At 43.1% G+C, this 24,957-nt stretch overlaps 1 protein-coding gene across 4 annotated transcripts in view; it reads right to left on the bottom strand.

Annotated features, from left to right (window-relative positions):
• The window catches only part of LOC106583920 (AP-2 complex subunit alpha-2), an 83,385-nt gene that overhangs the window by 4,305 nt on the left and 54,123 nt on the right, over nucleotides 1-24,957 (bottom strand). The window contains exons 13-21 of one of the 4 annotated variants that reach the window (XM_082967871.1): nucleotides 12,808-12,962; nucleotides 12,210-12,269; nucleotides 11,601-11,672; nucleotides 11,137-11,219; nucleotides 8,719-8,807; nucleotides 2,460-2,584; nucleotides 2,171-2,287; nucleotides 2,024-2,093; nucleotides 1,772-1,906 (exon numbers count right to left, since the gene is read on the bottom strand). In XM_082967871.1, the coding sequence (XP_082823997.1) occupies nucleotides 1,772-1,906; nucleotides 2,024-2,093; nucleotides 2,171-2,287; nucleotides 2,460-2,584; nucleotides 8,719-8,807; nucleotides 11,137-11,219; nucleotides 11,601-11,672; nucleotides 12,210-12,269; nucleotides 12,808-12,962 (906 nt within the window). The remainder of the gene's footprint in view (nucleotides 1-1,771; nucleotides 1,907-2,023; nucleotides 2,094-2,170; nucleotides 2,288-2,459; nucleotides 2,585-8,718; nucleotides 8,808-11,136; nucleotides 11,220-11,600; nucleotides 11,673-12,209; nucleotides 12,270-12,807; nucleotides 12,963-24,957) is intronic. The other 3 variants (XM_082967873.1, XM_082967872.1, XM_082967874.1) reach the window with 3 other exon arrangements.

Raw genomic sequence — 24,957 nt, 5'->3', positions numbered from 1 at the left:
AGAAAGAAAGAAAGAGAGAGAGAGCGAGAGAGAACAGGGACAGTTGTGTGTTACCTGCTCGCCAGGCTTGATTTGCAGCAGCACACAGAAAGACACAGACAGCAGTGAGTGATGCAATGAGAGCAGCACAGAGAAGGACAGACGGACTCTCTGTGTGTGTGTGTGTGGGTGTGTGTGTGTGTGTGTAACTCCAAGTCAATCACACTTCTGTGAAATCAAACTGTCCACTTAGGAAGCAACACTGATTGACAATACATTTCACATGCTGTTGTGCAAATGCAATAGACAACAGGTGGAAATTATAGGCAATTAGCAAGACACCCCCAATAAAGGAGTGGTTCAGCAGGTGGGGACCACAGACCACTTCTCAGTTCCTATGCTTCCTGGCTGATGTTTTGGTCACTTTTGAATGCTGGCGGGGCTTTCACTCTAGTGGTAGCATGAGACGGAGTCTACAACCCACACAAGTGGCTCAGGTAGTGCAGCTCATCCAGGATGGCACATCAATGCGAGCTGTGGCAAGAAGGTTTGCTGTGTCTGTCAGCGTAGTGTCCAGAGCATGGAGGCGCTACCAGGAGACAGGCCAGTACATCAGGAGACGTGGAGGAGGATGTAGGAGGGCAACAACCCAGCAGCAGGACCGCTACCTCCGCCTTTGTGCAAGGAGGAGCAGGAGGAGCACTGCCAGAGCCCTGCAAAATGACCTCCAGCAGGCCACAAATGTGCATGTGTCTGCTCAAACGTCCAGAAACAGACTCCATGAGGGTGGTATGAGGGCCCGACGTCCACAGGTGGGGGTTGTGCTTACAGCCCAACACCGTGCAGGACGTTTGGCATTTGCCCGAGAACACCAAGATTGGCAAATTCGCCACTGGCGCCCTGTGCTCTACACAGATGAAAGCAGGTTCACACTGAGCATGTGACAGACGTGACAGAGTCTGGAGACGCCGTGGAGAACGTTCTGCTGCCTGCAACATCCTCCAGCATGACCGGTTTGGCGGTGGGTCAGTCATGGTGTGGGGTGGCATTTCTTTGGGGGGCCGCACAGCCCTCCATGTGCTCGCCAGAGGTAGCCTGACTGCCATTAGGTACCGAGATGAGATCCTCAGACTCCTTGTGAGACCATATGCTGGTGCGGTTGGCCCTGGGTTCCTCCTAATGCAAGACAATGCTAGACCTCATGTGGCTGGAGTGTGTCAGCAGTTCCTGCAAGAGGAAGGCATTGATGCTATGGACTGGCACGCCCGTTCCCCAGACCTGAATCCAATTGAGCACATCTGGGACATCATGTCTCGCTCCATCCACCAACGCCACGTTGCACCACAGACTGTCCAGGAGTTGGCGGATGCTTTAGTCCAGGTCTGGGAGGAGATCCCGCAGGAGACCATCCGCCACCTCATCAGGAGCATACCCAGGTGTTGTAGGGAGGTCATACAGGCACGTGGAGGCCACACACACTACTGAGCCTCATTTTGACTTGTTTTAAGGACATTACATCAAAGTTGGATCAGCCTGTAGTGTGGTTTTCCACTTTAATTTTGAGTGGGACTCCAAATCCAGACCTCCATGGGTTGATAAATTGGATTTCCATTGATTATTTTTGTGTGATTTTGTTGTCAGCACATTCAACTATGTAAAGAAAAAAGTATTTAATAAGATTATTTCTTTCATTCAGATCTAGGATGTGTTGTTTAAGTGTTCCCTTTATTTTTTTGAGCAGTACATTTGTGTGTGTGTATATATATGCATGTACATTTGTGAGTGTGTGTACCTGGGCTTGCGCATTGGGTTCCAGTCTCAGCAGGCAGCCAACCTGTTGGGCCTTGGTCTGGATGACTCCAGCACACACATAGTTCTCTGGGTTAGGATCCACATTCTCCAACAGGGCTGTCCCCAGGCCCAGCAACTAGAGACAAGAGAGGGAGGGTGGGGGAGAGAGAAAATGGGAGGGAGTAGAATGTGGTAGACATTCAGCATGCAAAGGAATTCAATTAATATTCCTAAAGTGTGTGTGTGTATCTACCTTGGCCTTGAGCACTTCTGTGTCCATGCCATGACTGGCCTTGAAGATCTTTTGTGCTTCTTGCTGGGGCCTGAAAAGAGAAGAAGTCATAAATACACACACGCACCCTCTTACATGCTCGCACCCTACACACACTCTCTCTCTCACTGGCTAAGTTGTTTCCAGCGCTGGAAGAAGTCTGCAGCGGCCATCTCTGTGGGTTGGAAGAACTTGTTGATGGTGACAGGCAGCTTGAGAGAGATGTTCTGCAGGGCTCCCCCATACCTGAGAGGAACACGCGCACGCGCACGCACGCACACACACACACACACACACACACGAAGATGACAACAAAAAATATGTTTGTGTGTACGTTTGGGATACTACTGCTCTTCCGTGCGTCATTGCGAGGTGTTTGTATCTTATGTTCTGTGTAATATTCTGTGCGCGTGTGTACCTGAACTTGATGTTGAGCAGCGGAGCATCAATGAAGTCGGTCAGACACTCGATATTGATGACTTGCTGCACCTGTGCTCCTCCCTCCACTAGGGGTTCCACTGTTTTGGTCTGCACGTTGAGCTGTGGGAAAGCCAGTCAAGGAGAGGAACAGAGCCGGGACTAGAGACCACACTGGGGGGACTGTATATTGAATATAGCTATGTGTGTTAAATACACACAAGTATAGACTACAACCCAATGGACACACATAGTAGTGTTGCACAGTACAGTCGTGGCCAACATTTTTGAGAATGACACAAATATTCATTTTCACAAAGTCTGCTGCCTCAGTTTGTATGATGGCAATTTGCATATACTCCAGAATGTTATGAAGAGTGATCAGATGAATTGCAATTAATTGCAAAGTCCCTCTTTGCCATGCAAATGTACTGAATCCCCCAAAAACATTTCCACTGCATTTCAGCCCTGCCACAAAAGGACCAGCTGACATCATGTCAGTGATTCTCTCATTAACACAGGTGTGAGTGTTGACGAGGACAAGGCTGGAGATCACTCTGTCATGCTGATTGAGTTCGAATAACAGACTGGAAGCTTCAAAAGGAGGGTGGTGCTTGGAATTATTGTTCTTCCTCTGTCATCCATGGTTTTGCCTAAGAACACAGCCATGAATAAACAATGGTACCAACACATCCTCCGAGAGCAACTTCTCCCAACCATCCAGGAACAGTTTGGTGACGAGCAATGCCTTTTCCAGCATGATGGAGCACCTTGCCATAAAGCAAAAGTGATAACTAAGTGGCTCGGGGAACAAAACATCGATATTTTGGGTCCATGGCCAGGAAACTCCCCAGACCTTAATCCCATTGAGAACTTGTGGTCAATCCTCAAGAGGCGGGTGGACAATCAAAAACCCACAAATTCTGACAAACTCCAAGCATTGATTATGCAAGAATGAGCTGCCATCAGTCAGGATGTGGCCCAGAAGTTAATTGACAGAATGCCAGGGCGGATTGCAGAGGTCTTGAAAAAGAAGGGTCAACACTGCAAATATTGACTCTTTGCATCAACTTCATGTAATTGTAAATAAAAGCCTTTGACACTTATGAAATGCTTGTAATTATACTTCAGATTCCATAGTAACATCTGACAAAAATATCTAAAGACACTGAAGCAGCAAACTTTGTGGAATATAATATTTGTGTCATTCTCAAAACTTTTGGCCACGACTGTATACTGAAACTTTAATACTAGAACATGAAAAACAGTTCAGTACTAGAATTTGTTACTTTACTAGTTAAAGAGACAGCTTCTTTTATAAAATAATATGCGCTACTTCTATGCAAATGTTTATCAATACAATAAAACAAGTCCCAAATGTAAGGGAAACAGATTGTTTATCATCTGTAGCCCCATGAAATCAGCCAAAACAATCTCAACAACTCAATGCATGCACACTCATTTTGAATATGCATTCACCTGTATTGTGGATAGGCCTAGCTACATCACAATTTACCCAGTTTATCAAGAGATTTACCATTCAAATAAATTATTACCATTATGTTGATATGTAATTACATTGGTAAAAACAAAAGTCACATTTATTGTATGACTGTATTATTGATTAATTAAAGGGGAATGAAAACACCTAGTAAAGTGAATCAAAGAGATCCACTAATACTAAACATCTGCATTTAACATAGAAACATTCTATTTTTTTGGATTTTGATCTTGAACAATGTTTATTAGAGGTATGGGTAGGCCTAGGGCTGTCATGACATTTTGTCAGCCGGTGATTGTCAAGCAAAGAACTGCTGGTCTCATGGTAATTGACCGTTAATTAACATAAACACATGTAGAATCTCCTGGCTTCCACGCATAGCCTACAAGCCACTGATGCAGACCTTTGGAACATCTACAGTTTAGAAAGTCTAATAAATCCATGTAATATAGCCTACACCATCACAATAAATCCATTATTTATTTTAGACAGGTCTAAAGAAACATGATATGAAGAAAATGTAGTCTATTTCAGAAGAACAGAAAAGCATACTCTGAGTTGTCCTTATGTTAGGTCTAGATCTGGCTATGCCATATGGCTGTGAACTACACTAGTTAATTTAGCAGACAAGATTTGCTTTAAATTCCGTGGTATTATTTTATAATATGAAGAATACAATTGAACAAAGCTGAATAAAATAGAAAGGATATTTTCTCCAAAAGATTTGAGGGAGTGTGCACATGCGGCTATTCTGTGTTGAGCGGTTAACAAAGAAATAGTTACTCCTATATGTTTAATTTAGAGTTATTAATGTAACTTTAGTTGTTCTACAAACGTTGGGCTATATGTTTTGATTTTTAATACATTATAAGGCTGCATGATGCAACTCTAATGATGATTAGAAAAAAGTTGCATGAAAAGGCATGAGCTCTGCTTTGTTTTTTTGCGCAGGCTGGACACACTTGATCAGTCTCTTATTCACAATTTGACAAGCATTTGATAATGCTTAGAATTTCTCGGTTAAATCCCCTTTGTGTGGCCGTAATCCCCCCTAAAAAAAATCCATGCCTTTTGCAGCCGTTGTGTCCTTGGGCTAAATATAATAATTATAATTCCCTTCTCCTGGCTGCGTGCCGAAGCACCTCTCTGTCACATGGCTCTCCGTCACGTGATCGGGTCTTCTCACAGGCTACAAGTTAAGACAGACACATGGGGACGCAACTGCGTGCCTCCTTATCCAATTCCGAGGTACATATTGAAGATATTGGAAGAACTGTCCACATTTACTTTTCGTCAGCCAACAAGATGAGTAGGCCTAACGAACAGCAAAAGCACTAGCCTGTGTCAATCTACTATCTCCCGTAGTACAAAAGTTCACCTATTCTATTCTGTGCGAGACAAAAAATATTCTAAAACATAGTCTGGGACAGTTGTGGGATGCGATAGATCCCAAATTAGTACAACTATGACCATTAAAAAAAACTACTTTTAAGCAATGAGCTTGACGCAACAGATGCGAAAGTTTAGCTTAAAATGTTGCTAAACTATTAGGCTATTTCCTCACATTATAAGCGCAGCAATGCGCACACGGCAGTAGGCTATAAGCGCAAATCTTCCATTAGCAGGAAAACACCGTTCTCAAAAGTGACCACAAATGCGATTATGAGTGTAATGCTTTTATTATAAAAAGGTGCATTTTTATGGTTAAAATTATAAGCGTATGTATGCCAGTTAGGCTCTACACCCGTTGTAATCCGGATTAATGTGCTTAAACTTTAAGAAGCTATTTGACCACTTTAGTTGTGACGCAAACCTTATCAAAACATATAGGCCTATGGGCTAGGCTACATGAGGTGTGCGACTGTAACCGGTGTGAAATGGCTAGCTAGTTAGCGGGGTGCGCGCTAATAGCGTTTCAATCAGTGACGTCACTCGCTCTAAGACCTTGAAGCAGTTGTTCCCCTTGCTCTGCAAGGGCCTCGGCTTTAGTGGAGCGATGGGTAACGGTGCTTCGTGGGTAACTGTTGTTGATGTGTACAGAGGGTTCCTGGTTCAAGCCAAGGTAGGGGCGAGGAGAGGGACGGAAGCAAAAAACTGTTACACGACTATGGTTTGGAAAAAGAATGGGGGGAAAAAAGCATGCGCAAAAGCAGGGCATCATTCACAATTGATAGGCTAATATTGTCACCCATCTTGTCTTTACATATACTAAATAATATACAGTACCAGTCAAAAGTTTGGACACACCTACTCATTCAAGTGTTTTTCTTTATTTTGACTATTTTCTACATTGTAGAATAATAGTGAAGACATCAAAACTATGAAATAACAGATATGGAATCACGTAGTCACCAAAAAAGTGTTAAACAAATCAAACTATATTTTATATTATTCAAAGTAGCCACCATTTGCCTTGATGATAGCTTTGCACACTCCTCCCACATATGCTGAGCACTTGTTGGATGCTTGTCCTTCACTCTGCGGTCCAACTCATCCCAAACCATCTCAATTGGTTTGAGGTCGGGTGATTGTGGAGGCCAGGTCATCTCATGCAGCACTCCATCACTCTCCTTCTTTGTCAAAGTGCAAACCAGATGGGATGGCGTATCGCTTCAGAATGCTGTGGTAGCCATGCTGGTTAAGTGTACAATTGAAGTCGGAAGTTTACATACACTTAGGTTGGAGTCATTAAACTCGTTTTTCAACCACACCACAAATTTCTTATATCTATATACGCAGTAAAACGAGTCCTATATCGACAAAACCTGAAAGGCCGCTCAGCAAGGAAGAAGCCACTGCTCCAAAACTGCCATAAAAAAAGCCAGACTACGGTTTGCAACTGCACATGGGGACAAAGATTGTACTTTTTGGCCATAATGACCATCCTTATGTTTGGAGGAAAAAGGGGGAGGCTTGCAAGCCGAAGTACACCATCCCAACCGTGAAGAACGGGGGTGGCAACATCATTTTGTGTGGGTGCTTTGCTGCAGGAGGGACTAGTGCACTTAGATCGCTTCATGAGGGAGGAAAATTGTGTGGATATATTGAAGCAACATCTCAAGACATCAGTCAGGAAGTTGAAGCTTGGTCGCAAATGGGTCTTCCAAATGGACAATGACCCCAAGCATACTTCCAAAGTTGTGGCAAAATGGCTTAAGGACAACAAAGTCAAGGTATTGGAGTGGCCATCACAAAGCCCTGACCTCAATCCTATAGATAATTTGTGGACAGAACTGAAAAAGCGTGTGCGAGCAAGGAGGCCAACAAACCTGACTCAGTTACACCAGCTCTGTCAGGAGGAATGGGCCAAAATTCACCCAACTTATTGTGGGAAGCTTGTGGAAGGCTACCCGAAACGTTTGACCCAAGTTAAACAATTTAAAGGCAATGCTACCAAATACGAATTGAGTGTATGTAAACTTCTGACCCACTGGGAATGTGAAGAAAGAAATAAAAGCTCAAATAAATCACTCTACTATTATTCTAACATTTCACATTCTTAAAATAAAGTGGTGATCCTAAATGACCTAAGACAGGGAATTTTTACTCTGATTAAATGTCAGGAATTGTGAAACCCTGAGTTTAAACGTATTTGGCTAAGGTGTATGTAAACTTCCGACTTCAACTGTACCTTGAATTCTAAATAAATCATCGACAGTGTCACCAGCAAAGCACCATCACACCTCCTCCTCCATGCTTCACGGTGGGATCCATACATGCGGAGATCATCTGTTCACCTACTCTGCATCTCACAAAGACACAGAGGTTGGAACCAAAAATCTCCTTTTGATTCATCAGACCAAAGGACAGATTTCCACCGGTCTAATGTTCATTGCTCGTGTTTCTTAGCCCAAGCAAGTCTCTTTTTCTTACTGGTGTCCTTTGGTAGTGGTTTCTTTGCAGTAATTCAACAATTAAGGCCTGATTCACGCAGTCTCCTCTGAACAGTTGATGTTGAGATGTGTCGGTTACTTGAACTCTGAAGCATCTATTTGGGCTGAAATTTCTGATGTGCAGTTAACTCATCCTCTGCAGCAGAGTTAACTCTGGGTGTTCCTTTCCTGTGGGGGTCCTCATGAGAGACAGTTTCATCATAGCGCTTGATATGGTTTTGCGACTGCACTTGAAGAAACTTCAAATTTCTTTGCTTATTTAAGCTGTTCTTTCCATAATATGGACTTGGTCTTTTACAAAATAGGGTTATCTTCTGTATACCACTCCTAACTTGTCACAACACAACTGATTGACTCAAAAGCATTAAGGAAAGAAATTCCACAAATTAACTTAACAAGGCACACCTGTTAACTGAAATGCATTCTAGGTGACTACCTCGTGATGCTGGCCAGTACATTCAGGAATTCCTGCCAGTGATGCAACAAAATGCCAATATGGCGATTTACAGTTAGCTGGTGTTCTAAAGCCCATTGTTTCCATTCCCCTTTAATGCATACATGTCTGTCTCCAAAAAATGTTGACATAAAAAAAAGAAATGCAATGATGTTGAACTAAAAGCTGCCCAAATACTGAACAGAGCAGCAGCGTTTGTCTGGATCAACTGCCATTTTGTGACTTTGACTAATATACATTCTTTTTTTGCAGTGGTATCATTTTGGTATCGAGTATCGTGATGGTATCGTGTATTGTTATACTAAACCTGGTATCAGTATCGAAGTCAAAATTATGCTATCGTGACAACACATAGTATGCAAGATAAGGGTGTGCCAGTGTGTGTGTGTGTGCGAATGCATTGAAGGATATGAGACTGCAGCTCCCCTGGGCAGCTGACCGTGGTGTTAAAGCTGACAAACTGCACCGAGGTTTTATTGCCATAGAACAGATACATCCTCCCTATAAAAAAGAATATATATAAAAAAAACATGTTAGAAGGTATTATGTCAAGTGGACACATTTAGGTGACATTTCCAAAATAAAACATACAGGTTATAATGCATTATGTACTGTTATGTATACTCCCGTATTAAGGCTATAATGCAGCATTACACACCAACTCATTCCCGTTTATAATCCATTATAATTCATAATAAACTACAGTACAACACAGTCGGTAACTCACCCAACTCATCAGTAAAACCACATACATACATCAACTCAGCAAAAAATGTCCTCACTGTCAACTGCGTTTATCTTCAGCAAACTTAACATGTGTAAATATTTGTATGAACATAAGATTCAACAACAGACATAAACTGAACAAGTTCCACAGACATGTGACTAACATAAATGGAACAAAGGGGGGTGGTCAAAATCAAAAGTAACAGTCAGTATCTGGTGTGGCCACCAGCTGCATCAAGTACTGCAGTGCATCTCCTCATCATGGACTACACCAGATTTGCCAGTTCTTGCTGTGAGATGTTACCCACTCTTCCACCAAGGCACCTGCAAGTTCCCGGAGATTTCTGTGGGGGAATGGCCCTAACCCCCACCCTCCGATCTAACAGGCCCCAGACGTGCTCAATGGGATTGAGATCCTGGCTCTTCGCTGGCCATGGCAGAACACTGACATTCCTGTCTTAGAAATCAGCAGAAGACGAGCAGTATGGCTGGTGGCAGTGTCATGAAGGAGGATCATATCAGGATGAGCCTGCAGGAAGGGTACCACATGAGGGAGGAGGATGTCTTCCCTGTAAAGCACAGCATTGAGATTGCCTGCAATGACAACAAGCTCAGTCCGATGATGCTGTGACACACCACCCCAGACCATGATGGACCCTTCACCTCCAAATCGATTCCGCTCCAGAGTACAGGCCTCGGTGTAACGCTCATTCCTTCGACAATAAACGCAAATCCGACCATCACCCCTGTTGCCACCCCCGTGCTTCACAGTTGGGATGGTGTTCTTCGGCTTGCAAGCCTCCCCCGTTTTCCTCCAAACATAACGATGGTCATTATGGCCAAACAGTTCTATTTTTGTTTCATCAGACCAGAGGACATTTCTCCAAAAAGTACAATCTTTGTCCCCATGTGCAGTGCAAACCGTAGTCTGGCTTTTTTATGGCGGTTTTGGAGCAGTGGCCTCTTCCTTGCTGAGTGGCCTTTCAGGTTATGTCGATATAGGACTCGTTTTACTGTGGATATAGATACTTTTGTACCCGTTTCCTCCAGCATCCTCACAAGGTCCTTTGCTGTTGTTCTGGGATTGATTTGCACTTTTTGCACCAAAGTACGTTCATCTCTAGGAGACAGAATGCATCTCCTTCCTGAGCGGTATGACGGCTGCGTGGTCCCATGGTGTTTTATACTTGCGTACTATTGATTGTACAGATGAACGTGGTACCTTCAGGCGTTTGGAAATTGCTCCCAAGGATGAACCAGACTTGTGGAGGTCTACACATTTTTTTCTAAGGTCTTGGCTGATTTCTTTTGATTTTCCCACGATGTCAAACAAAGAGGCACTGAGTTTGAAGGTAGGCCTTGAAATACATCCATAGGTACACCTCCAATTGACTCAAATGATGTCAATTAGCCTACCAGAAGCTTCTAAAGCCCTGACATCATTTTCTGGAATATTCCAAGCTGTTTAAAGGCACAGTCAACTTAGTGTATGTAAACTTCTGACCCACTGGAATTGTGATACAGTGAAATAATCTGTCTGTAAACAATTGTTGAAAAATGACTTGTGTCATGCACAAAGTAGATGTCCTAACCGACTTGCCAAAACAATAGTTTGTTAACAAGAAATGTGTGGCGTTGATGAAAAACGAGATTTAATGACTCCAACCTAAGTGTATGTAAACTTCCGACTTCAACTGTACATACACATGTGCCAATACACCCATGTATTATGCTCACTCATCCAGCATCTAATTCATTATAGAAACTGAACCGTACCTCACCACTGAATAAAACATTCTGTATACTAAAATGCACATGACAAAGCTAGGATCTTAACACAAATACTAAATGACACCATCTATTACATTCTGTGCACGCTCAGACGTACTTACCGATGCTATAGAATAGTACAGACATCAATTCAATAAGGTTTCAGCATATAGGTTAATGTATTTCACATGGGACTGATCTGCATGAAAAGGGTTAATACTTCCAGGGAAGAATCCTAACTTTAAACCCACACGTAATGCAACCTCTCAGAACTCACATCAATGTGACTTAGGATTCAAGCATCTTCCCACATCGTCTTGTAGCCCAAACTCACCCAGGTTCTGGCGGTACTCAGACTTGATGCCGATCTGAAGCAGCTGGTTCTCAAACAACACGCCGTTGTTCTTACACACAAATCTTGACACGAGACAGAGAGAGAGACAGAGACAGAGAGAGAGAAGTGAGTGAGAATGAAAGTGTTAGGATTTATCATCATGTTTCATTTGCTGCTCATGACACGTCAATCACGTGGTGGTCCATACACTACCTATACGTTATTGGAACTCTTCAGTCACGCCATCCTATCGCAATAACAATTCACTTTGCAGACAAACATATAGATGTATCTTACCATACGTGAATGACTTAACATAACAGATGTCAGTGACATCTACACAGTTTGTATTACGTCAAGTCCAGTAGGTTGTTAGATACCTTTGCTCAAGAGTGATAGAACCCAAAACAAGCTAGCCCCGTCGAAAAGAGAGAGAGAGAGGAGGAGCGAGAGAAAGCTCTTACTTGTTGAGAAGCTCGTCTGACTCGGGCAGAGGAGGGGCAGGATCCTCAGAGGCCGCAGTAGGGGGAGCAGAGCTGAGAGGAGGAAGGAGGGATGGCGAAAGGACGGATGAGGAGAGGTGGATGACAGCACCCGCAGCAAAGGCAGGGGTGTGTGCGAGAACATTAAACGTGTTCGAAGGGGATAAAACGAATTACAGATAGAAAAAGGGATAGAGAGAGGAGGAAAGGAGAGAGAGAGGGCGAGTGTGTCGAGGGAGACCCAAAGCAGTGAGGCATGACAAACAGGAGCAGAGAAAAAGCAGAGGTGGGTTAGTATGAGCACTTAGACCCAATTCATCAAAACTGACAGCATTAACAAAAACCATAAGAAGTATTTTGCTGGTAAAAAACCCCAAGTGTGGTACATGTATGTATGAAAACACAGCATATGTAGGCTACAATACATCATCTAACAACCCACATGCAATAGAGGGTATTGTGTGTCCATGGGACTAGTTTAAGGTTGAGGTGCCCGTGTAGCCTTCCTAAATAGCTTTAGATTAGAACGGCAGTGTTCGTGTGTGTTTGGGTGCAACATGACAGTCAGCCATCTTATTACTGGCCCCTTACTCCGAGTCACCAGGACCCTCCACCAATGGGGAGTCAGAGGCCTCGGGAGCGTGAAGAGCGCTGCCAATGTCCAATCACATATCGAGGACAAGAGACACACAAGCACGCACGTTGCCGGACCAAGCACACACACACACACACACACACACACACACACACACACACACACCACACACGCAAAAACACAGAGAAGGGGAAATAGAAAAGGGGAAGGAGAGAAAGTAAGAAAAGAGAAAGACAGTCACATACACAGCAAGATAAAAAGAGAACAGACATGATTACACATAAAAGACGCAGAGGAAACAAGAAGAATGACTGATATAAAGACAGACAGAGGACCAGCACACATCACAGACAGCAAGCACCACAAGAATAAAACAACGCTCATTTTCAAGAGCAAGCTTCATATTCTACCACAGTGCACCTGGACAACTAAAACACATAACAGCCACAACACAAACATCAAGTATCCACTAGACACTGATCTTAGGTCAGTTTTGAATTTATCCCCCTAAGGGTAGGCTTGGAGTGGGGGTAATTTAGGCTGATCCCAGATCTGTGTCTATGGGAGTCTTCTAGTCACAGGGTGAACATTCACCTCAGGAAGCCGTCGTCGTTCACACCAGCAGAAGTGGCAGCAGGCCCCGCCTCTGAAAACACGTCAACCAATAGGCTGCCTGCACTGGGAGCGGCCCCACTAACAGGAGCGGCCGAACGAAGGCCAAGCAGATCCGCTGAAGGGGAGGGGGTGGACTGGAAGACAAAGAAAGATGGACAGAGAACACAGCGAGAGAGAGAGCAGAGCGAGAGAGAGAGCAGAGCGAGAACAGAGGGAGAGCGAGAGCGAGAACAGAGGGAGAGCGAGAGCGAGAGCAGAGGGAGAGCGAGAGCGAGAACAGAGGGAGAGCGAGAGCGAGAACAGAGGGAGAGCGAGAGCGAGAACAGAGGGAGAGCGAGCGAGAACAGAGGGAGAGCGAGCGAGAACAGAGGGAGAGCGAGCGAGAACAGAGGGAGAGCGAGCGAGAACAGAGGGAGAGCGAGCGAGAACAGAGGGAGAGCGAGGGAGAGCGAGCGAGAACAGAGAGAGAGAGCGAGAACAGAGAGAGAGAGAGAGCGAGCGAGAACACAGAGAGAGAGAGAGAGAGAGAGAGAGAGCGAGCGAGAACAGAGAGAGAGAGAGAGAGAGAGAGAGAGAGCGAGCGAGAACAGAGAGAGAGAGAGAGAGAGAGAGAGAGAGAGAAGCGAGCGAGAACAGAGAGAGAGAGAGAGAGAACAGAGAGAGAGAGCGAGCGAGAAGAAAGAGAGAGCGAGAACAGAGAGAGAGAGCGAGCGAGCACAGAGAGAGAGAGAGAGAGCGAGCGAGAACAGAGAGAGAGAGAGAGAGCGAGCGAGAACAGAGAGAGAGAGAGAGAGCGAGAACAGAGAGAGAGAGAGAGCGAGCGAGAACAGAGAGAGAGAGAGAGAGCGAGCGAGAACAGAGAGAGAGAGAGAGAGAGCGAGCGAGAACAGAGAGAGAGAGAGAGAGCGAGCGAGAACAGAGAGAGAGAGAGCGAGCGAGATCAGAGAGAGAGAGAGCGAGCGAGATCAGAGAGAGAGAGAGCGAGCGAGAACAGAGAGAGAGAGAGCGAGCGAGAACAGAGAGAGAGAGAGAGAGAGCGAGAACAGAGGGAGAGCGAGAACAGAGGGAGAGCGAGAACAGAGGGAGAGAGCGAGCGAGAACAGAGAGAGAGAGAGAGAGAGAGCGAGCGAGAACAGAGAGAGAGAGAGAGAGCGAGAACAGAGAGAGAGAGAGAGCGAGCGAGAACAGAGAGAGAGAGAGAGAGAGCGAGCGAGAACAGAGAGAGAGAGAGAGAGAGCGAGCGAGAACAGAGAGAGAGAGAGCGAGCGAGAACAGAGAGAGAGAGAGCGAGCGAGATCAGAGAGAGAGAGAGCGAGCGAGATCAGAGAGAGAGAGAGCGAGCGAGAACAGAGAGAGAGAGAGAGAGAGCGAGAACAGAGGGCGAGCGAGAACAGAGAGAGAGAGAGAGAGAGCGAGAACAGAGGGAGAGCGAGAACAGAGGGAGAGAGCGAGCGAGAACAGAGAGAGAGAGAGAGAGAGAGAGAGCGAGCGAGAACAGAGAGAGAGAGCGAGAACAGAGAGAGCGAGCGAGAACAGAGAGAGAGAGAACGAGCGAGAACAGAGAGAGAGAGAGCGAGCGAGAACAGAGAGAGAGAGAGCGAGCGAGAACAGAGAGAGAGAGAGCGAGCGAGAACAGAGAGAGAGAGAGCGAGCGAGAACAGAGAGAGAGAGAGCGAGCGAGAACAGAGAGCGAGAACAGAGAGAGAGAGAGCGAGAACAGAGAGAGAGAGAGAGAGAGAGAGAGAGAGAGAGAGAGAGAGAGAGAGAGAGAGAGAGAGAGAGAGCGAGAGAGAGCAGAGCGAGAGCGAGAACAGAGGGAGAGCGAGAACAGAGGGAGAGCGAGAACAGAGGGAGAGCGAGAGCGAGAACAGAGGGAGAGCGAGAACAGAGCGAGAGCGAGAGCGAGAACAGAGGGAGAGCGAGAGCGAGAACAGAGGGAGAGCGAGAGCGAGAACAGAGGGAGAGCGAGAACAGAGGGAGAGCGAGAGCGAGAACAGAGGGAGAGCGAGAGCGAGAACAGAGGGAGAGCGAGAGCGAGAACAGAGGGAGAGCGAGAACAGAGGGAGAGCGAGAACAGAGGGAGAGCGAGAGCAGAGGGAGAGCGAGAGCAGAGGGAGAGGGAGAGCGAGAACAGAGGGAGAGCGAGAGCAGAGGGAGAGGGAGAGCGAGAACAGAGGGAGAGCGAGAGCAGAGGGAGAGGGAGAGCGAGAACAGAAAGAGAGCGAAAGAGAGCGAGCGAAAGAGAGCGAGCGAACGAAAGAGAGAGAGAGCGAGCGAAAGAGAGAGAGAGCGAGCGAAAGAGAGAGAGAGCGAGCGAAAGAGAGAGAGCGAAAGAGAGAGCGAAAGAGAGAGAGAGCGAGCGAGCGAAAGAGAGAGCGAGCGAGCGAAAGAGAGAGAGCGAGCGAAAGAGAGAGAGAGCGAGCGAGCGAAAGAGAGAGAGAGCGAGCGAGCGAAAGAGAGAGAGAGCGAGCGAGCGAAAGAGAGAGAGAGCGAGCGAGCGAAAGAGAGAGAGAGCGAGCGAGCGAAAGAGAGAGAGAGCGAAAGAGAGAGAGCGAGAGCGAAAGAGAGAGAGCGAGAGCGAAAGAGAGCGAGAGCGAGCGAAAGAGAGAGAGAGCGAGCGAAAGAGAGAGAGCGAGCGAAAGAGAGAGAGAGCGAGCGAAAGAGAGAGAGAGCGAGCGAAAGAGAGAGAGAGCGAGCGAAAGAGAGAGCGAGCGAAAGAGAGAGCGAGCGAAAGAGAGAGAGAGCGAAAGAGAGAGCGAGCGAGCGAAAGAGAGAGCGAGCGAGCGAAAGAGAGAGCGAGCGAGCGAAAGAGAGAGCGAAAGAGAGAGAGAGCGAGCGAAAGAGAGAGCGAAAGAGAGAGAGAGCGAGCGAAAGAGAGAGCGAGCGAAAGAGAGAGAGAGCGAAAGAGAGAGAGAGCGAGCGAGAGAGCGAAAGAGCGAAAGAGAGAGAAAGAGCGAGAGCGAGCAAAAGAGCGAGAGCGAGCGAAAGATTGAAAGCGAGCGAAAGAGCGAGAGCGAGCGAAAGAGAGAGCGAGCGAGCGAAAGAGAGAGCGAAAGAGAGAGAGAGCGAGCGAAAGAGAGAGAGAGCGAGCGAAAGAGAGAGAGAGCGAAAGAGAGAGAGAGCGAAAGAGAGAGAGAGCGAAAGAGAGAGAGAGCGAAAGAGAGAGAGAGCGAGCGAAAGAGAGAGAGCGAGCGAAAGAGAGAGAGCGAGCGAAAGAGAGAGAGCGAGCGAAAGAGAGAGCGAGCGAAAGAGAGAGAGAGCGAGCGAAAGAGCAAACAGAGAGAGAGAGCGAGTGAACAGAGAGACAACATTTGTATAATAGCAGTGCTTTGAGAATATATTGCTCAATATTAAAGTAAATCCATTACACAGACAGTGATTGTGGTTTTTCCAAAGCGATCACCATCTCTTTCAACTGCTGCCAGTCTTTGAATTGTCAGAACAGAAATTACAAGATTGCAATAACAGTATTATAACATCAAATGGTTGTTTTATGCAACAGAATAGTTTTTTTTAACACTCATCTGTGTGTGTGGAAAGTGGGCCTCAGAGAATAACACTGACTGTGGATTTACGACGAATTGGTGATAAGACAACATTCCATGATTAGTGTCTGTGTGCCTGTCTATCAGTAACAGGGAGAACCAATCTCCAGTTTCTTTAAAGAAATGATTTAGTATTCTAGGTTGCATTAGTATTTTTGTACAAGAAAGCAGTAAATGAACTAGAGACAGATATTTGGTGCCATGTAAATCTTGATGTCTGTTGCATGAGAGCAAAATGTGCCTTTGTATAAATTATCTCATATGTGATTTGTCATGAACATCCAGGAGGATGGACTTTGCTATAAAATTCTGTGGCTTAGTCCTGCTGGCTGGGGTCTCAACGAATCACCTACAGAGGGGGCTCATTGACAAGCTCCATTACTGCAGTAATTAAATAATAAAGATTACTTGCTTTGAAGAAATTTTAAAAAGTCTCTCCTTTTGATCACAATAATTCCACAACAATTTTGGCGACGAGGATGGAATGATGAACTTCATTTCTCTGATTGTTCCCAGTGAAACTCAGGTTAACTGTGCACGGGGAGTTGCATTAGACGCAGCTGGGGAAAGACACTCCACTTTTTGGAGCAGATCGGATCAGATTCCCACCTGGCTGGGAGCGTCAGCTGAACGGATACATCATTTTGACCCGAATTGGATTAGGGAAGAGACTGGTTTCTTTCAATAATTGAATTTGAAAGTGCACAGAATTGATTGCACTAGTTAGACATTAAATTGAACGTTGACGTTGGAGTGGATAATCAATAAGTGATAAGAAAAAATAATAACAAAACCAAACATAAAAGCCCCTGTCGAGGGTACTCTCAGAGCGAGGTCTTCCTTAAGATGGCCACAGCTGAGGTAACTAGCAGGACTGAGTTGAGTTGATAAGAGTGGACTTAAGTGAGGTTTCCTTGGACATCATTGTTATTTAGCTAGTTGCGGGCTACCAAAAGTCCAGATCCATGGTACTGGTTGATCACAGTAGGACTGGTGAGGTTAAGGTATTGATCGAGGAACTAGAGTGCGGGTGCCGCCTTGCGAGGGCATTTGACTTAGTGATGTTCAAATTGTAACATGAAATGTTTTGATAAACAGGTATGACCTGGGTTACAATTGTTAAAGGCCATTGTGAGTTGTTGTTGCTGGGACCACTAATTAGGTGATATTTTGATAATGTTATGGGTTTCCCTGTTCATATAGACAGGGTTTGAAATCCTGTGCGGGTAATCTTTGTAGAAGCGTTCTGTGTGGGCGCAGTAGGTTGACTCTGTGTGGGTAACCTTTCAATGATGTTCTGTGTGGACATCTGACCAAGTCTGTGTGAGTGGTCTGACCATTCCTCTGTGACTGGTTATTTAGCAATATTCTGTGTGAGCATTTGATCAATCCTGTGTGGATGATCATTAAGGTTCTGTGTAAGCCTGAGATAAATAATAATTTGGAGATAAGTTAATGATATGCAACGGTTTAAAATAGTGAGGTACATATGTGAAAGCTATAAACCAAATTTACCTATAGAAGTAAGAAAATATTCCGGCAGGCGATAAATATTAAGTGTGTTTGGGAACAGTACTGTGTGAATGTGATATGAAAGTTGTGTGAGTGTGGAAATAAGATATGGAAATGTGCATAATAAGATTGAAATTTGGTTAATAAATGTTGATCATGTTATTTTGGGGTTCCGTCCATCACTACCCGTCATAGAATATCACCGGGTGCTATTGAGAACGGGATGTTATTTTATACCTGAAGAGCATTATTCCAATGACCCGCTGGGCAGTGTCCGGGAAACTTCAGTTATTTTCCGCTGGGAGATTGCTGAGCCAATGGATTTGGTTGATGTGAGTACCTAAGAATTTCTAACGTTCTAAATGGATTCTGTGAAGATATGAAAATATGATGAATTGTATGTGTGTATAATCGATTACTAGAGATTTGATAAAGTCATTCTGGGAATATAATGAGATGCCACTTAAACAACCCATACGTAGACATACGTAGGTTTTGAGTTTGTCCCTTTAATGGATCATTTGATAAAGATGAGGTTTAACGTTATTAAACTGTCTACAAAGTCTGGGCAATTGTCTTAGAAAATGATTGGAGTGTTTCCACAATTGGTTAACTTACCCTAACAATGTAACTATAAAACGCTTATTGGATTGTCTCCGTCCGGGTACTACATTTGAAATAAAACTACCCTTAAGGCCAGAATTTTTTTCTTCTTCCCAGTATGACAGGAGTTGCTATATTTATTGAAAAAACCTTTTTCCATAAAGTTCGAGCGAATTAAGATTGAACCTCGACGTAACTTAAAACGTCATACAAAGCCTAGGGTATCCATCAAATTATCATTGTGGGATTAATGTGATGTAGTCAAGTAATTGAAATGTATTGCATGAGAAAACAATCTGCTTTTATCATTATATTATGATACTGACCAAATATGGGTTTCTGATTGTAATTCAAGTATTGATATGTTTTGCCTAGACAGATACTGCCGTCAGTGTTTGTTTAATATAGTAACTTAACGTTTTAGCAGCTTGCTTAGTTCGAATGAAAAGGCTAATTTATTCAACATGAATGGCGGGCGATTCCGAGGTAATACGCTTCGTCTGTTGCCTAAATGGTCTGCTGGAATAACAGAGAATGGAGTCGTATTTAAATAACTGAATCAAATAAGGCACAGTTACCTACATCTAATGAATTCTAATATTAGCGGATAGGCAATTGCGATAGAGCTGTGATCATGATCATGATAACACAAGGCTACAATAGCAATGGATCGAAGTTGTGGGTGGTCAGAGACTGTAGTATTGTGCTCACCGAAATGTGTTTTTTCCCTTGTGGATTGACTGATGTATTTTATAAATTTGCCATATTACATTCTACTTTTAAAGTCTTGGACATTTCATAAGTGTGAAGCAGAAAGAGAAGACAAAGTTGTCCAATGTGTTTTTAACCTAATGATAGAGGTAAGTGCAGAACTTTGTTGAGAATGGGTTATTTATTTATATTTTTATATATATATTTTTTTATTGGTAAGTCACCATGTTTTAGTCCACTGGTGAAAGCGAGTCGTGCTCGCTGGGCAATATCGGGCTGTAAGGAATGCAGTGGTACATTTGCAGTGGTACATTTGCAGTAGAGGTCTGAATAGTTGAATCGGAAACGTTCTTTGATCATTTCTGATTACTGTTGCTGAGTTTTATAGTTTAGGTAACACCAGTGAATTTGAGCAGGTAGTTAATGTATTCTAACATTATAATATGTTTCCATTATGTGGAACAGTGTCCGGTCATTAAAGTGGATTGCAGTTAGAGTTTATTTTTATAGGGACAGCGCACATTAATCAACGTTTCAGTAAAAGTGCCGGTTTTAGCCAACCGGCTAATTTTCAACCGCAGTCCCTGGGCAGGTTATTAAAAACAATTACAATACAGACAATCAATGAGCAGTGAGCACATGCAGAGCAACATAGAACAAGCAACACGTAGCACGCAGACAGAGCAATAGCACAAAAAGCAACAAAACACATAAAAGCAACTCACCAGCTACAGACAAAATGGAAAGCGGCAATACACAGCTAGGGATTAGGTTCACTATTCTGATTGGCCTTTAGCCATGTCTTCATGTTTTTTGTGAAGGTGCGAAAGGTGGTACAGTTGTGTCTCTCTGATGGCAGTGTATTCCAGACATGGGAAGCTCTCACAGAGAAAGCAGATTGACTAAAGGTGCTTTTCCTTAAGGGAACTATACAGTCACCTCTCATGGCAGACCTTGTGGATCTGCTGCCATAGGTTTGGGTTTTCATTTAACAAAAGTACTGAGTGGATGGGGGAGCTAGGCCATTTAGGATCTTGAATACAAGACATGCGTCGGTGTATTGCACAAGATTTTTCCAACTCAGCAGCTCATGCTTTCTGAGGATGTAACAGTGATGATGGCTATTGGGCTTCCTATCAAGCACATTGAGAGCCTGATAGGAAGCCATTCAGACAGACTGAATGGGTTTTAATGTTGTACAGCAAGCTTGGGCCCAACTAGTCAAGCAGTATGCATGTTAAGGGAAACGTAGGAGACCACGTCTCAAACAACTTTTTAATAGATGCCTGGGATCAAATATCACCGATTTCTTACACTGAGAAATTGACTACATTTGTGACAGAAAAAAAAAGTATTACATTTAGTAACGATACCAGGATAATGATATATAGTTATGGAAAACAGAGACCTGTCATATAATATGATATGGGAGGGAATTGTTAGTGGCGAGATACATTTTGCGGTGTCTAAGGGTAGCACATGCTAAATTAACCTCTTGACGGTCGCCTAGGATAGGGGGCGCCACAGCGCATTTTGAAAACAATTCGTGCCCATTTAAAGGGCCTACTACTCAAACTCAGAAGCTAGGATATGCATATAATTAATACTTGTGGATAGAAAACACCCTAACATTTCTAAAACTGTTTGAATGGTGTCTGTGAGTATAACAGAACTCATATGGCAGTCAAAACCCCGAGACAGATGGAAACAGGAAGTGGAATTCTGAATTGCGAACTCAACTTCATCACGTTGCCTATTAATCACACGGTGAGCTATGGTTCATTGAGCACTTCCTATTGCTTCCACTAGATGTCCCCAGTCTTTACAAAGTGATTTGAGTCTCCTACTGTGAAAACTGACAGAATGACACGCTGTGGAACGTGGTCACACGGAGAGGGCCATCACCATTATGACGCCGGCGCCCCTGGTTACCCTCCCCTTTCGAAACGTTTTGAAACACAATGCAATCGTCCCCCTCGAATCTTATTGGAGCTCTCGTTGAAAAAGGCCCTACAGATTTATGTTATACAACGTTTGAACAAACCTAAATAAGAAAAAAATGCATTTTGTTGAAAGAGTAGCCCCGCGCACGTCGGAACTTTTGGTTCAGCCTTCAGAACGCGCTAACAACAACAAGCTAATGAAACATAAAGGATGAACTTTTTCGAACGAAAATACATTTCTGTGGACCTGGGATTCCTGGAAGTGCCTAAGGATGAAGATAATCAAAGGTAAGGGATTATTGACAATAGTATACAAGACTAGATTTGATATGCGATTGTTCCAAGATGGCTAGCCTATTGCTATTGCTAGCCTATTATTCTGAGTATCGCATCCCCTTTTATCGCAAAGTGTGATTACCCAGTAAAGTTATTTTTAAAATCTGGCATTACAGGTGCTTTCAAGAGATATTCATCTATAAATCTTAGAATGACAATATTACATTTTAAAAATGTTTCCGAATAGTAATTTAGTAAATTGTAGCGCTGTTTCATCGGATGCATTTGAGGGAAAATAGTTAGTCAACGTTACGCACCGATGTAAAATGCTGTTTTTATATATAAATATGAACTTTATCGAACAAAAGAATGCATGTATTGTGTAACATGATGTCCTAGGTGTGTCATCTGATGAAGATTGTCAAAGGTTAGTGCTGCATTTAGCTGTTTTTTGGTTATTTGTGATGCAAGTGGTTGGTCGGAAAATGGCTATGTGGCTACTTTTACGATATACTCCTCTAACATAATCTAATGTTTTGCTTTTGCTGTAAAGCCTTTTTGAAAATCGGACAACGTGGTTCGATTCAGGAGAGGTGTATCTATAAAACGATATAATTAGAAAAAAAAATAAAAAAAATAATTACATTTTGTTATGCTAATGGCGATATGATTTTTCGCTGGATGTCCGTCCCGTATGCCGCACAGGGGTTAAGCGCACATAAACGTTGGGGTAGATTAAAACAAAAATGATTTGAGGGAGTACAGTGGACTTATGTTATGTTTGTAGTTATAACTTTGGGTTGCTGATTAGGAGGAGAATGGGGGTGGTCATTTTCTCTCTTTGAAATGTTTCCCCCGGGGCTATGGTCTTGGCGAGAGCAGTGAGTGAGACTGAAACGACCAAATTAAATAGGCCTGGCCATTTTTGTTTGTTTTTACCTTAAGGTTACCACACTTGTTATGACTATTTGTTGGTGTTTTTAAAATACTATGTTTGATTTATTGTGAGTGTTCTATTTCATTTGGGTTTAGTGAGTTTTCCATTTGTCTTTGTGCCAAGGTATCTTAAAAGGGACACACACACGGAATTTTCTGAAGTTTTTATTTTCTGAGTTTTAATTGAACACAAGTTAATTATTTTGATAAGAAATACATTTCCAGTAAGTTTCCAGTGTATGAAATGTTTGACTGTTTTTCATTACTTAGTCTAATATAGTAAGCAAAAAAAATTTATGAAATTGCATGAAATGTATGCATTCACTACTGTAAGTCGCTCTGGATAAGGGCGTCTGCTAAATGACTAAAATGTAAAAAAATGTAAGAAACACTTCTTTGACGGGTTTGTATGACCTCTGACATCTGTCCTGACTTTCCAGTGTGGTTTGATCACCCTCATTGGAAAGCCATTTGGATAATGAATTTAAGGTCAATTGTAATACTAATTTGAAAGGCATTTGTAATATTGATAATTATGATGAAGTTTATAGTTCTTAGCCATATTTGTGATTTGGACCAATGTGAAGGAGAGGGTGTTGCCTTTGATTAAGGGTAGGCTGTCTTAAGTCTATTTTACTATGACCGTATAGGTGCAATTATTTTTCTTTATGGAGTTAAGGGTAGTGATTCTAATTAAATTGTTATTTTAAATTATTGTTTTATTTTTAACCAGTGGTAGTGTTTTTTTATACACATTACTCACATTGGGAGCCATGCGTCAAAATGGGGGCGGTAACAGTTTGGATTGAAGTTTACACGCCTTTAGTGATATATAGGAGTGACATGTGACGGAGTGTATTGTTGTGTTGTTTGTTCTGTTACAAATCTCACCAGATTAGGTCTGCTGGATGGTTGGGATGTGGCTCTGAGATGAAGTTGACAGTGTTATGGGGAGTATAAGCTAATTTGAAGATTTAAAAAAATATATAATGTGTTATTCTCTTTGACATATGTTTAGACATTGGTATTAAGAATAATTGGTAAAAGTAATAATTTATCATATAATCAAAGCTTGTCTGGATTTCCTGAATCAGAAATTAACTGAGCTAAACTGTTGTTCTGATCTTTCCTCTCTCAAGGTCACAGTCGGTGTCTTAATGCATGAAAGGGATCATTTGACCACGAGAACGGTGTGAACCTCAAACCACCCCCAACCGGCTGAAGAAGAGCGACAAAGGCGTTCAATATGGCCCTATCCGCACCACTTCTACAGAGAGACCTGAGTCCGAGCCAGCAACTGGTGTACAGCATCCAATCTAAGCTGTTTTTTCTCTCATGTCTTTTAAATCAGGAGTGTGACAGGAGTCCACATTGAGTGAGCATGGGGAAAAATCTGTTCCAAACTTCTCTTATGTTGCTGTTATACTGGTTGACAAATGGACAAAACATAATGGGTGGTAAAGGTGGTGGCGGCTCAGGTGAGACATTGAAATTGGGACATTATCATGGCCATCCACTTTGAACTGTAAAGCTATCTGATGACAATGACGAAGACGCCAGATGAATCAGTGCTTGAAACGTTGGGGGGGGGGCATTGGTAAACTGTGCCCAAAATTGATTGCAGAGTAATAGTAATTTAGATTAAGAATGATGCATTAGGATACTGATCTGTAATTATAATCATGATAAGAAAGTTAATACTAGAATTTTTGCATAATTATACAGTATGTTAATATAAATTTACATTCTGCCAATGTCGATTTGTGTTCAATTGAGGGTTTTGAATGATATTGCTCAGTGATTGGTCCTGTCATTCTACAATTTGGATGGAAAATTAATTGGGTTTTGATTATGATTTGGAAACTGAATGATTTTTAAAACTGACGGATTGATTGGTGAATGGGGAGAGTGAAACTGATTCTAATCTATTTGACTTATTTCCATTACCAAATTACGTTTTTGACGACTGTGATAATACTCAGGAACTATAGCATGTATGGTGTTAATGGCACAGAGACTATAGGAGTGGAATCATGACGCTTGTCTTGGGTCATGTTCATTAGGCACCAACGGAATACATTTTACTTAAACCAGGAGTCACTACCTGGATTTGTTCAACAAGATATGCTAATTTCAGTTTCTAGAAATAGTTATTTCCACCATGCTGATCCATTGGAGTGTGATAGATAACGCTTATTTTATTAAACTCCATTGTTGCATGCACTGCATTACGCATTAAATATTTGATTTTCACTGTCTATGAAGATATAGCCTTGAATCATATAAACTGTATGCAGCTTCTGGTTTTCTTCAACTGCTGCCAGTCTTTGAATGCAAGTGATTTATGTCATTGTGCTGTGTCTTGTAATTGCTACAAACAAATTCTCCCTTTGTAGAACAACAAAGATGACAAGGGCGAGGGGGTCTACTAAGCTATCTATTAAGATGGTCATACCAAGGATCATTTAGCCATTTGATTTTGAATTTAAGGACCCATTTAGGTATAATTCATATTTGTAAAAAATGTTATGCAACATTGAATTTGGCCTTACTGCTATTAGCCCATAGAAACACATTGCATAACAGATAGTCAAAAAATAAAT

This window comes from Salmo salar, chromosome 23, assembly GCF_965601325.2.
Source record: "Salmo salar chromosome 23, fSalSal1, whole genome shotgun sequence".
NCBI lineage: Eukaryota > Metazoa > Chordata > Actinopteri > Salmoniformes > Salmonidae > Salmo > Salmo salar.
The sequence above is the reverse complement of the archived record's forward strand: the minus strand, read 5'-3'. Positions and strand labels throughout refer to the sequence as shown.